At 31.3% G+C, this 12,206-nt stretch overlaps 1 protein-coding gene and 1 long non-coding RNA gene across 8 annotated transcripts in view; one reads left to right on the top strand and one right to left on the bottom strand.

Moving 5' to 3' along the window:
• USP12 (ubiquitin specific peptidase 12) overlaps positions 1–12,206 on the bottom strand; it is a 128,576-nt gene that overhangs the window by 40,601 nt on the left and 75,769 nt on the right. For all 7 annotated transcript variants that reach the window (XM_074303598.1, XM_074303603.1, XM_074303600.1 and 4 more), the window contains exon 2: positions 9,982–10,062. In XM_074303598.1, coding sequence (XP_074159699.1) covers positions 9,982–10,062 — 81 coding nt within the window. The remainder of the gene's footprint in view (positions 1–9,981; positions 10,063–12,206) is intronic.
• The window catches only part of LOC141563053 (uncharacterized), a 99,056-nt gene that overhangs the window by 38,741 nt on the left and 48,109 nt on the right, over positions 1–12,206 (top strand). The window lies entirely within an intron of this gene.

Here is a 12,206-nt window from a genome sequence, read left to right as displayed (position 1 = left end):
CTTGCAGTATCTTGGAAATGAATCTGTTTATCAGAGAAATCTGCTACAAAGTTTCCCCACTTGTTTCCCTTTAACTCTTAGTTTTATTGTTTGTACAAAATAGTATTATGTGCTACATAATAAAATTATTCATTTTCTCTTCTGCAATCTCTGTCCCTCACTTGGTCAAGAACTTTATCTTGTATATATATCTTATAATTAAGGTTTCTCTAATTTGCTTATAATATAATCTCTTATACCTAAATTATCCACTGGAATTTATCTTACTAATATAACATATAAAGTTTTGGTCTAAATCTAAATTTTTTCCATTTTTCTGTTCAATTTTCCCAAGATATTCTTTTAATAAAATAGTGAATATTTATCTCAATAACTGGAGTAAAATCTGATGCTTATCAAATACATTTGGTTTTGTATGTTTTATTCCTAATTAGTTTCACGGATCAATCTCTTATTTTATAACCAGTACAAAACTGTTTCATAATAACTGCCTTATGATACAGTTTGAAATCTGGCACAGTTGAATTGCCTTTCATTCCTCCAATGAGCTTTGTAATTTTTTATTTCTATAAAGTATTCCTTTGGTAGTCTAATTGGCATGATATTGAATAAAGAAATTAATTTAGGTGGTATTGTCATTACTTCTATCCAAGAACAAAATTTTTCAAATTATTTGTGCCTATGTTTTTGTATGCAATTGTTTTATATACTTAGAATAGAGAGAAAACATTTCTATGTGGACTCCTAAATGGTTTAAATACTGAAGTAATTTTAAAAGACATTTCTCTAGCTCTTTTAGCTGGATTTTATTGGTATTACATAGGAATGTTAGCAATTTGTGCAAATTTATTTTATATTCTGCAAGTTTATTGAAGTTCACAATTATTTAAATTAATTTTTGTTTATTCTTTTTGGTTCCTCCAATATACTATCATATAATTTGCAAAAAGTCAAAATTTTGTTTCTTCTTTACCTAGATTTATTCTCTCAATTTTTTTTTGTCTCATCTCATTGTTATCAGCATTTATAATTCTATGTCAGTCATAAGTGGTTACAAAGGACAGGTTTTACCCCTGAATGTACTAAAAAGGGTTCTAGTTTTTTCTCCATTACATAATTTCAGTAGTGCTTGGTTTTATTTAGAGTTTTGTTATTCAATCACTTCAATCATGTTTGACTTTATATGACCTAATTTGGGGTTTTCTTGGTAAAGATAATGCAGTGGTTTGCAGTTCCAGTTCATTTTAAATATGAGAAAGTAAGGCAACTGGAGTAAGTGACTTGCCCAGGGTCACACAGCTACAAAGTATCTAAAGTTACTCAGGAAAATAAACTTTTCTGACTTTAGGTCCAGGACTCTATACATTCTGTCACCTAGCTGCCTTTGGGTTTTAGATACATACTATTTACTATATTAAGAAAGAAATTTCTGTTTTTCTAAGGTCTATATACAGAAACGGGTATTGTTGTTTGTCAAAACCTTTTTCTTTATCTATTGAAATATGATTTTTGTTGATTTTCTTACTATTATGGTTAGCTTTAGTTTTCCTAAATCAAGTCTGCATTCCTAGTATAAATACAGCCTTTTACAGAGTATATAATCTTTGTGATGTTATTTTAAACCTCTCTGCTAAATATTTTAGTTAAAATTTCTGCACTGTTTAATGGTCTATAGTTTTCTTTTTCTGTTTTAGCTCTTCCTGATCTGTATGTCCAAAGAAGAAATAAGATCCATACTTTTTTTTTTTTATTTTTATAAACAATCACATAATATTGTTAATTGCTCTTTAGATCATTGATAGAATTCACCTGTGAATTTACTTTGGAATGGAATCCCACTATCTTATTTTCAGTTTCTAACTATCTTCTGGTTCCTTCCTGCTGCATGTCAAGAAAAAAAATATGATTTATAACATGAAGGGGCCCTAAAAGCCAGAGCCCCACCTCTTCATTTTATCAATCAGGAAAATGAAATAAAAGAGAAGATAATTAACATGCCCAAAAGTCACTTAGTAAGTGTTCCAACTTCCCAATTAGCACAGATGGCAACATTATTATCCTAGTCACTCAGGCTTACAATATTATCACTCTTAACTCTTACTCTTATTCACTTCACAAATCCAAACTATTGCCAAATTTTGTTGCTTTACATTCACAACATTTTTTCTATATGTCCTCCTCTTTTCACTCACACAAGACAACCCTAGTTCAAGTTCTTATCATCTCTCACTTGGACTACTGTTAGTTTTTTTAACTAGTTTCCCTGTATTTAAGTTCCTCCCTAGGCCATACTAATCCATTCAGTCATCTAACATGATTTCCCTCAAGTGTATCATTCTTTTTCCTTGCCTACTCTTCTCTCCTTCCCTCCCCTGCCAACTACAACAAGTTTTCTATTACAGGTAGAATCAAATATGGTCTTCTGTTAGGCATTTCAGCCTTTCTACAACCTCACCCTCTTTGGCCATTCCAGTCTAGTTATATCTCATTTTATAATCTAGATATACTTGTCTCCTTAAAAAAAAATGACAATCTTTGCTTTGTTACAGGCTGTATCTAATTTTTGAAGTGTTCTTCCTCCTCACCTCAAGCTATTAATTTCACTGATTTCCTTTCAAACTCATCTCAAAGCCCACTTTCAGCTTAGATGTCTTTTATGATAGTCCCCCATTCCCCAACAACTAATATCTTATTGTCTATGGTTACCTTCTACCTATTCAGTATTGGCTGAACCTTGCTACATCTCCCAATAGAATGATAGATTCCATCTAGAATCATGTCCAAAGGACCAAAAAACAGTGATTTCCTTTGATCCACCAATATAATTTCTAGGTCTACAACCAGAAATTTAAAAAAGGAAAAGAATCTATGTATAAAAATATTTTAATAGCTCTTTTTCTGATGACAAAGAATTGGGAATTGAAAGGATGTCCATAAATTGGGAAATGATTAAACAAGTTGTGGTACATGATTGTGATAGATTATGATTGTACCATAAGAAATGATGAGTAGAATGATTCCAGAAAAACCAGGGAAGAGTTATATGAAGTAAAACAAAATTACATGAGCAGAATTACGAGAAAACTATATACAGTAAGAACAATTTTGTAATGATGATCAATTGTGAAAAACATAGCTGTGAGAGTGAGAACTGATGGACTCAAGTATAAAATGAAGCATATTTTTTATAATTTTATTTTTCTTGGTTTTTGTATAGATGTTGGTGGGTAGAAGTGAGGATTTCTAACATGGCTAACATAGAAAAATTTTGCATTACTTCACATGTATAACTGATATCACACTACTTGCCTTCTTGAGGGACTTTTGAGGGTGGTAAAGAACCTATTAACTCAAAAAAAATTTTTAAATGAATGTTAAAAAGAAAATGGGGAGTCAATTAAATTCTCATAAAATTCCCTCCAAATAACTTTGAAACAAATTATCATAAATTGAAGAATCAGCAGAGCAGAGGTGAGAATAAAATAATTTTTAGCCAAAAATAACTTAGAAGGTTGGAAAGAAAGTCATCCTGTCAAATCAGGATGCAGCTTTCAGAGCTCTTAGCTCACAGACAGTAAAAGAAAGAATCTACTGATCACCTCTAGAAAGAGATCTGAAAATGAAAACTCTTGACAAGAGTTCCCAGATCAAAGAGAGAGTTTGCAAGTAGCTAGAAAGAAACAATTCAAATATAGTTGAGCCTCAATCAGGAATGCCCAAGATTTAGCAGCTTCTATCTTAAAAGGAATGGAGGGCTTAGAACACAATATTCCAGAGGGCAGAGCTAGGATCATTACAAAGAATCACCTACTCAGCAAAACTGAGTATAATACGTCAGGAAAAAAAGATGGACATTAAATGAAATAGAGGACTTTCAAGAATTCCTGATGGAAAGATCAGAGCTGAATAGAAAATGATATTCAAATTTTAAAAATATGTGATATTCAAATTTTTAAAATGAAAGAGAATACGGAGGGTATAGGTATAAGCTATGAAGATATGATATTCAAAAAATAAAATTAAGGAGTGAGAAAGGAATGCAGAAAGAACAGAAAAGGGAAAGAAGAATAGAGAAAATTATCTGACATAAAAGAGGTGCAAAAGGAAGAGCTTTTACAATAGAAGGAAAGATGGGGGATAACAAAGCAAAATTTGAATCATATTCTCATTCAGACTGTTTAAAGATAAAAACATACAAAAAACAGTTTAGTTTAGAAAGGGATGGAGGGAAGGGGATGATAGAAGGAAAAGCAGATTAAGGGAAACAGTGTTTAGAACAAAACACTTTTTTTTTAGGAAAAGAAGGGGAAGAAAAAAAGAGAGATGAGAGATAAGGAGAGCAGAGAGCTGGAGGGCAATACAGACTTAATACACATGACAATGAACATGAATGAGATGAACTTACCCAGAAAAGAGGAGAGCAGAATGGATTAATAACTAAAATCTAACAATGAGTTGATTAAAAGAAACTCCACTTCAAACAGAAAAGACAGAGTAAAAATAAAGGACTGGTGAAGGATCTTTTATGCTTTAGCTGAAGGGGCAGTGATCATGAATTCAAAAAAGTAAAAGCAAGAACAAATCTAATTAAAGGAGATAAACAGGGAAACTGCATAATGCTAAAGCAGTGAAGTAATATCAATTATAAACATATATGTACCAAATAGTGTAGCATCCAAAATATTAAAGGAAAAGTTAAAACCACAGAAGGAAATAGATAGCAAAACTATACTACTGGGGGCAAAAGTTTTACCTTAGGGAACAAAATTAACATAGCCATAAGAAGGTAAGTAGAAGAAAAGAATTTTAGAAAAATTAGATGTTAGTCCTCTCGAGAAAAGTGAATGGAAATGGAAAGGAACATACCTTTTTCTCAGCTATAACATTACCCCTTTATATAAATTTCCTACACCTTTTTAGACAATAATACAATAAAAATTATATTCAATAAAGGATCATTGAGTTTAAAGATTATAAATTAATTGGAAACTAAATAATCTAATCCTAAGGAATGAATAAGTAAATGACTAAACTATAGAAACAATAAATAAAATTAGGAGCTGATTTAATGATGAAATTAATAGCCTGTAACATGCTGTTGTCTCCAGAAACTGCCGATCGCTCTCTGGGAGGAGATCTGCTGTGTCAACTCAAATCTCGGACAGATTCTTCTTCCTGTAGAGCCGACTTCCCTTCCTGCAGAGAGCAGCCTCAAGTCTCTTCCAGACAAGACTTTCTGCCCTCTTTTAAACTCCCAGAGAATGGGCGTGGGATAATGCAAGGGCTTCTGGGAAAAATTACTTCAACCAATGAACTTGCTCCTTCTAAGCATGCAAGCTCCTCCCCAGGAATTCAAAAGGGTTGAACTCCTAGTAAAGACCAGAACTAGAGAATTGTTAAGTACTGACTTAGCACTTAGTAAGAACTAATATCTCATTATCTCATTAGCACTTAGTAAGAACCTAACAATAGTCCATTGGTTAATCAGAGTTAATAATAAAAAAAAAATTATCAGTATCATAAATTCACCACCAATGAAGATAAAATTAAAGCAATTAGGAGCTATTTTGTCCAATTATATAAGCCAATAAATATCAACAGATGACAATAAATCTAACAATCAAAATGAAATAAATGACTGAATGTGTGCATGTGTTTTGTGTGTGTGTGTGCTGCTCATATTAACAGAAGAAATAGTATATTTAAATAACTTCAACTTAGAAAAAGAAATTGACGATGGTCAACACTGACCAAGACAAGGCACCCACTGAACATTTAACTTCATCAACCAGTCTCTGAGTCCTAGAACTCATCACCCCTTTGAATAGAACCTCTAAGATAGGGACAGCTCCATTTGCAATCTTAGCAATAAGCAGTTTCAGAAGAGGTCTTCAACCCTCCCCCAAAGATTTTGGGTTCCATTTGTTTGAAGGGGAAAATGAAGTACTAAATAGCTAGAAGGCTGTTGACAAAGAGAACCTGAATTACTGTAAACACTGGAAGCATAGCTATTCCTTGAGGCAAGCCAGGAGGAACACTGAAGGGACCTTATTGATTCTGATTAGGACTTTTGCTTAAGTGGACTTTACTACAATCCTATCCAAATAGAAATCTTTGGTAGAATTCTTAGCAAAATAGCCTGAATTGACAAAATTATCATAAACCCACCATTACTATAACTGGTCAGGAAGCCAAGTTATAGAATCAACCCCATGAGTTATATTTTCCTATAAAAGAACCTAACTGTATCACATTAGCTAGCAACTCCATTTAGGTTAACCATGGCATATTCCTGCCTTATAGAGTCTTTCCCCTAGTTAACCGTAAGTTCCATTAGGTAATGTATTTTCCTTGCTAAAACCCTTATGAATTTAGCCCATGTTTAGCAATGTAATGAAATTTTTGCTCCTTGGTGGTGGTAGAGGGGAGAAAGAAAAACTGAAGAGGTCACAAATGAGCTTCCTAGAAAAAATTCCTTAAGACTAGTTGGATTTACAAGTGAATTCTACCAAACAGAGAACAATTAATTCCAATACTACATAAATTGTTGGGGAAAATAGACTTTCCTTTCATGACAAATATGGTATTGATACTTAAAACCAGGAAGAGCAAAAAGAGGGAAAGAAAACTATAAACCAATTTTCCTAATAAATATTAATGCAATAATTTTAAATAAAATACTAATGGGAGTACAACAATATGCCATAAAGATGATACTAAGACCAGGGTAGGATTTATGGAATGTAGGGTTGACTCTCAATATTATGAAAACTTCAGCATAACTGACCATATCAATAATAAAACCAACAAAAATCATGATTTTCTCAACAGATGCAGAAAAAAAGCCTTTTTAACAAAATGTAATACTCATTCCCATCACAAACAGCAAAGAACAAAGGAATAAATGGAGCTTACCTTAAATAATACAATATAAATATTAAATATTAAATAGACAATATCTAAAACTAGAAACAAGCATTATGTACAGGGCATAAACCAGAAGCCCTCCCAATAAGATCATGATTCATGAAGAAAAGAAGCCTATTATGATTATTATATTCAATATCATTTTAGAAGTGCTATTGTAGCAATAAGACAAGAAAAATAAAATTAAGGAATTAGAATCGGCAATGAGAAAACAAAACTATAACTCTCTGCAAATATGATAGTATACTTGAAGAATGCTAGGTAATCAACTAAAATATTTGAATAATTAAGAACTTCAATAAAGTTACAGGATATAAATCATTAACTTTTCTATATATTACTAACAAAGTCCTATAGGGAAATGGTAAGAAGAGAAATTCCATTTAAGAGAACTGCAAAGGCCAATTCCAATAGACTTGTGATAGAGCCATCTGCATACAGAAAGAGGACTACAGGGATTAAATGTGGATCACAACATAGTATTTTCATCTTTTTTTTGTTGTTTGCTTGGTGGTGTTTTAGTTTTCTTTTTAATTTGATTTTTCTTGTGCAGCATGACAAATGTAGAAATATATATAGAAGAATTGAACATGTTTTCCACATATCGAATTACCTGCTCTCTAGAAGGGGTAGAAGAAGGAAGAAAAATTTGGAACACAAAAGTTTTGCAAGGGTCATTATTGAAAACTATTTTTGCATGTATTTTTGAAAAAAAAAATTGTTAAAAAAAAATTTAAACAAAATATTAAAAATAAGATAAAATAACTGTTGACGGTATAAAATATTTAGGAGTCTACTGGCAGACATATCCAAGAACTATATTAACACAATTACAAAACACTTTTCACGCAGATAAAGTAAAACCTAAACAGCTGGAGAAATATTTATTGCTCAAGTAGGTCAATTATACCAGAAGAAAAATTACTCTATATGTACTTATTTGGTGCTATAACAATCAAACTATCAAAAAAGTATTTTATGGAGCTAGAAAAATTAATAAAATTCATCTGGAAAAACAAAGGTCAAGAATGTCAAGAGAAACAATAATTAAAAAAAATATAAAGGTAATTAGTCAAGTAATATCTTATCTCAAATTGTAATACAAAGTGGTAATCATCAAAGCAATCTGGTACTGGTTGACAAATAGGGTGATAAATCAGTGGAATGAATTAGGTACACAATATACAGTAATAAATGATCATAGTACAATTTGATAAACCCAACGACTCAAGATTTTGAGATGAAAAGTTTTTGAAAAGAATCTCTGGAACAACTTGAAAGCAATTTAGCAAAAACTAGATATGGAACAATATCTCACAGCATATACTACAACGAAGTCAAAATGGGTACAAAATTTAGAGATAAAGGGTGACATCATAAGCAAATTTGAGGAATATGGAAAAATTTATCTGTCAGATCTATGTATAAAGAACAATTTATGACCAAACAAGATAGCATTATAGTATGTAAAATGGATAATTCTGATTATATTAAATTAAAAAGATTTTGCACAAACATAAACCAATGCATTCAAGATTAGAACAAAAGCAGGAAATGGGGGGGGAATGATTTTTCTATAGCAAGTTTCTCTGATAATTTTCATATATTTGAGAAATAAGAATCATTAGCTAATTGATAATCACAGGCTATAAACAGTAAGTTTTCAAATGAAATCAAAATTATCATATGACTATTATTAAAGCAATCATATGAAAAAATGATCCAAATCACCATTGATTAGATAGTAGATATGTGCAAATTACTACCTCACATTAATCAAATTGGCTATTCTGACCAAAAAGGAATTATAAATGGTGGAAAGGAATTGGAAAAATTGGAATACTAATATACCATTGGTAGAGTTGTGAACTGATCTAACTATTATGGAGAACAATTTGGAATTGTGGCCAAAAGGCTGTGATAACCTTTTTATCTAGCAATATCACTAGTTCTGTATCCCAAAGAGATCAAAGAAAAAGGAAAAGGATCTAATGTACAGAAATATAGCAACACTTTGTGATGACAAAGAATTTTAAATTGAAGGCATGCCTATCAATTGGGGAATGGTTAAACAAGTTGTGGCATATGATGATGATGGAATATTACTGTTCTGTAAGAAATGATGAATGGAATGTTTTCAGAAAAAGCTGAAAACTTACATGAACTGATACAGAGTAAAATAAACAAAACCAGGAGAACACTGCACATAGTAACAGCAATATTGTACAATAAGCAACTCTTAGTATACAATGAACCAAGACAATTTTGAAAAGATTTGGATGAAAAATGCTATCCACTCCAAAGAAAGGTCTAATGGAATCTGAGTGGAGATTGATGAATAATTTTTTTTTTTGCCTCGTTTTTTCTGGGGGGTTTTTTGGCCTCTTTTCTTTTGCAACATAGCTAATATGAAAATATATTTTGTACATGTATGACCTAAATCAAATTGCTTGCCTTCTTAAGAGGATGAGGAGAAAGAGAATTTGAAGCGAAAATTTTTAAAAAGATAATGTTATATGTAACATGTATTGGTCAACCTGCCATCTGGGGGAGGGAGTGAGGGGAAGAAGGGGGAAAATTGGAACAAAAGACTTGGCAATTGTCAATGCTGTACCCATGCATATATCTTGTAAATAAAAAGCTATTAATAAATTTTTTTTTAAAAACTAATGTTAAAATTTTTTACATGTAATTAGAGGAAAAGGAGAAAATTCAATCCAATTAATTGAAAAAATAAAATAAAATGAATAAAAATTACAGAAAAAAGTAAAAACATTAATTCCCTAAGGGCAGAGAATAGTTGTTCTTTCCTTGCATTCCCAAAATCTGGAACAATGAAAACCAGAAATTATTCTCATTTTAAATTCCTATCCTTATCAGATTGTCACTTTCCTCTTTAAATAAAAATAATTTTAAATGAAGTCTCTTATGTAATTAAATTCTGAAGACCACAAATGAACAAGTGGCTTCAATTGTATGTTGCCATTTATTCACCATACTTTCAAATCACATATGCAATCAGAACATTTATAAAAGTTATCATAGGAAACTTACATTGACTAATCCAAAATAGTGTTCATTGACTGGAAACTGTTCTGGACCAATCTCTTTCTCTAAAGCCGAGGCATTGGCGCCCTACAAAATGAAAAATAAAAATCTTAGTATTTACAATATGTTTCCACAAAATCTTTAGCCAGTAATAAGCCATAACAGTAAATCAATTTTACCTTCTTACAGGTAAATAAAAAAAATTTATTTCAAGAAAATAAAGGGTACCCTCTCCCCCCAAAGTACTTTACTCTAAATAAGTTATTTATTAATAGAGGCTACTTCACCTGTGATTTTATTTTAAGATGCTTAAAGCTTCATATGTTGTGTTTTGGTGAGTTTGTTTTTTTTTTTTTTTTGGGGGGGTGATATTTTTTTTTTTTTTAGATTTAAACACAAAATGAGAAAAACAAAAACAAAAACAAAAACCAAACAAACAATTGCCATGTATACAACAGACCATAAAGGAGGATTCAATATAAAAACCAATAAATTTCCATTTCAAAATAAACCATAATAAATATTATACACTGTTTTCCAAGCTATTCAGCTTTTCTTTTCTTTCTTGTTTGTTTTCTTTTGTTCTCAGCTGTGCTTTTAAAAATTTTTTAATCCTTCCTTCCCCAACACCATCACCACCTTAAAGAAGGTTACAATTAAGTAACAGATATAGAGATACACACACACAGTTTTATGTATATATACTAAATGCCATAGATATCTATAAACATATACATATTTACACATACATTTACATAAAACCGTATTATGCTTATTTTCTACTATCCGTCCCTCTCAAAGTATATGGCATTTTCCTTCATAAGTCCAAGTCTGCCCGTGTTTTTCTAAAGCAGTCAGCTTACCATACACCATATGAATATTACAACCCAATCACATTCTATCTGAAATATTAACTATTATAAAGTTTTTTTTTAACCTGGTTTTCTGCAATCTTTCTATTCTTGGCTACATGTTCTTGTATAAGTAAAAACTTAAAATTTAAAAATAATCAAAATTATTCTTTTCACACTCTTGACCCCATAATATAGTTTAAGGTCTGAAACTACCTTTCCTTTATATCTTTTTTTTCCCACTAGTTTCTCTGAAGTTCCTGAACTTTTCTTCTTCCAAAGGAACTTTATTATTTTTTTCTAACTCAGTAAAAATTTTTTTAGTAATTTAATTGGGATGCCATTGAAAAAATTGGTTAGGTAAAATGTTATTTAAAATCAAGTCCCATCTGAAGACCACCCAGAAAACTAGCCAGGCCCCAAGTAAAGGAGAGAGACTGTGAAGGAGATAATAAAGAATTTGGACTTTATCTCTGGCTATTCTCATGGTGATTACTCTGCTGAAATGAAAGCTAGTCCCAAGACCTCCAGAAAGCTAACCAGAACATTTCTTAAATGCAACATAGTACTGAATTCAAATTTAATATGCTATCCATTTCCATTTTGTGGGTAAATTTGTCCCATTCACAGTCTAAGCTATAATTGCTTATTGTGTATTTTCCTCCTTCCTATTTTTCACTTATCTTTCTCATATTACTCTATCCCTCCCAGCTCCTCTGCTTTACTTTTATCTGCTATCTTACCCTCCTGCTCACCCTTTTAAGAGTCCCCCCTTTATTATCTCTCCAACCTTATCCCATTGCCTTCTTATTTCTTTCTGAACTTAGAAAAATTTTTTATACCCTTTTAGACAAGAGACTTTTCCCCCTCATTAACCCATTCTCAATGAGTAACGTTCCAGCACTACTTGCCCCCACTAGTTTTTTCTGTATTTTTTTTGCCTTTTATGTTTCATTTGAATGATAATTACTTTTTATTTCTCCTTACCCAGCCCACACCTTTCTTTCAAACTACCCAAATTATGATGAAAATCAAAAGAGTGCTGCTAATATTTCCATATATTTGAAGTAAACAATTTGTTCTTATAATTGATCTTTAATGTTTACCTTATATTTCTCCTGGATGTCAAATGTCAAATTTACCCTTAATTTCTGTGTTTTTCTCACAAAAACCTGAAAGTCTTGTTCATTCAGCATTATACCAAAACCTGCATCCTTCAATGAAATAGCAACTAAGGCTTGTGTAATCCTTATAATAGTTCCATAACATTTAAATTATTTGTTTCTTGTTGCCTCCACAATTTTTTCCTTAACCTGGTTTTGAACCTTGATATTCCTATAATTTTTCCTCCTAAGATCTCTTTTAGGTGATGATTAATAG

Source organism: Sminthopsis crassicaudata, chromosome 3, assembly GCF_048593235.1.
Source record: "Sminthopsis crassicaudata isolate SCR6 chromosome 3, ASM4859323v1, whole genome shotgun sequence".
Taxonomy (NCBI): Eukaryota; Metazoa; Chordata; class Mammalia; order Dasyuromorphia; family Dasyuridae; genus Sminthopsis; species Sminthopsis crassicaudata.
The sequence above is the reverse complement of the archived record's forward strand: the minus strand, read 5'-3'. Positions and strand labels throughout refer to the sequence as shown.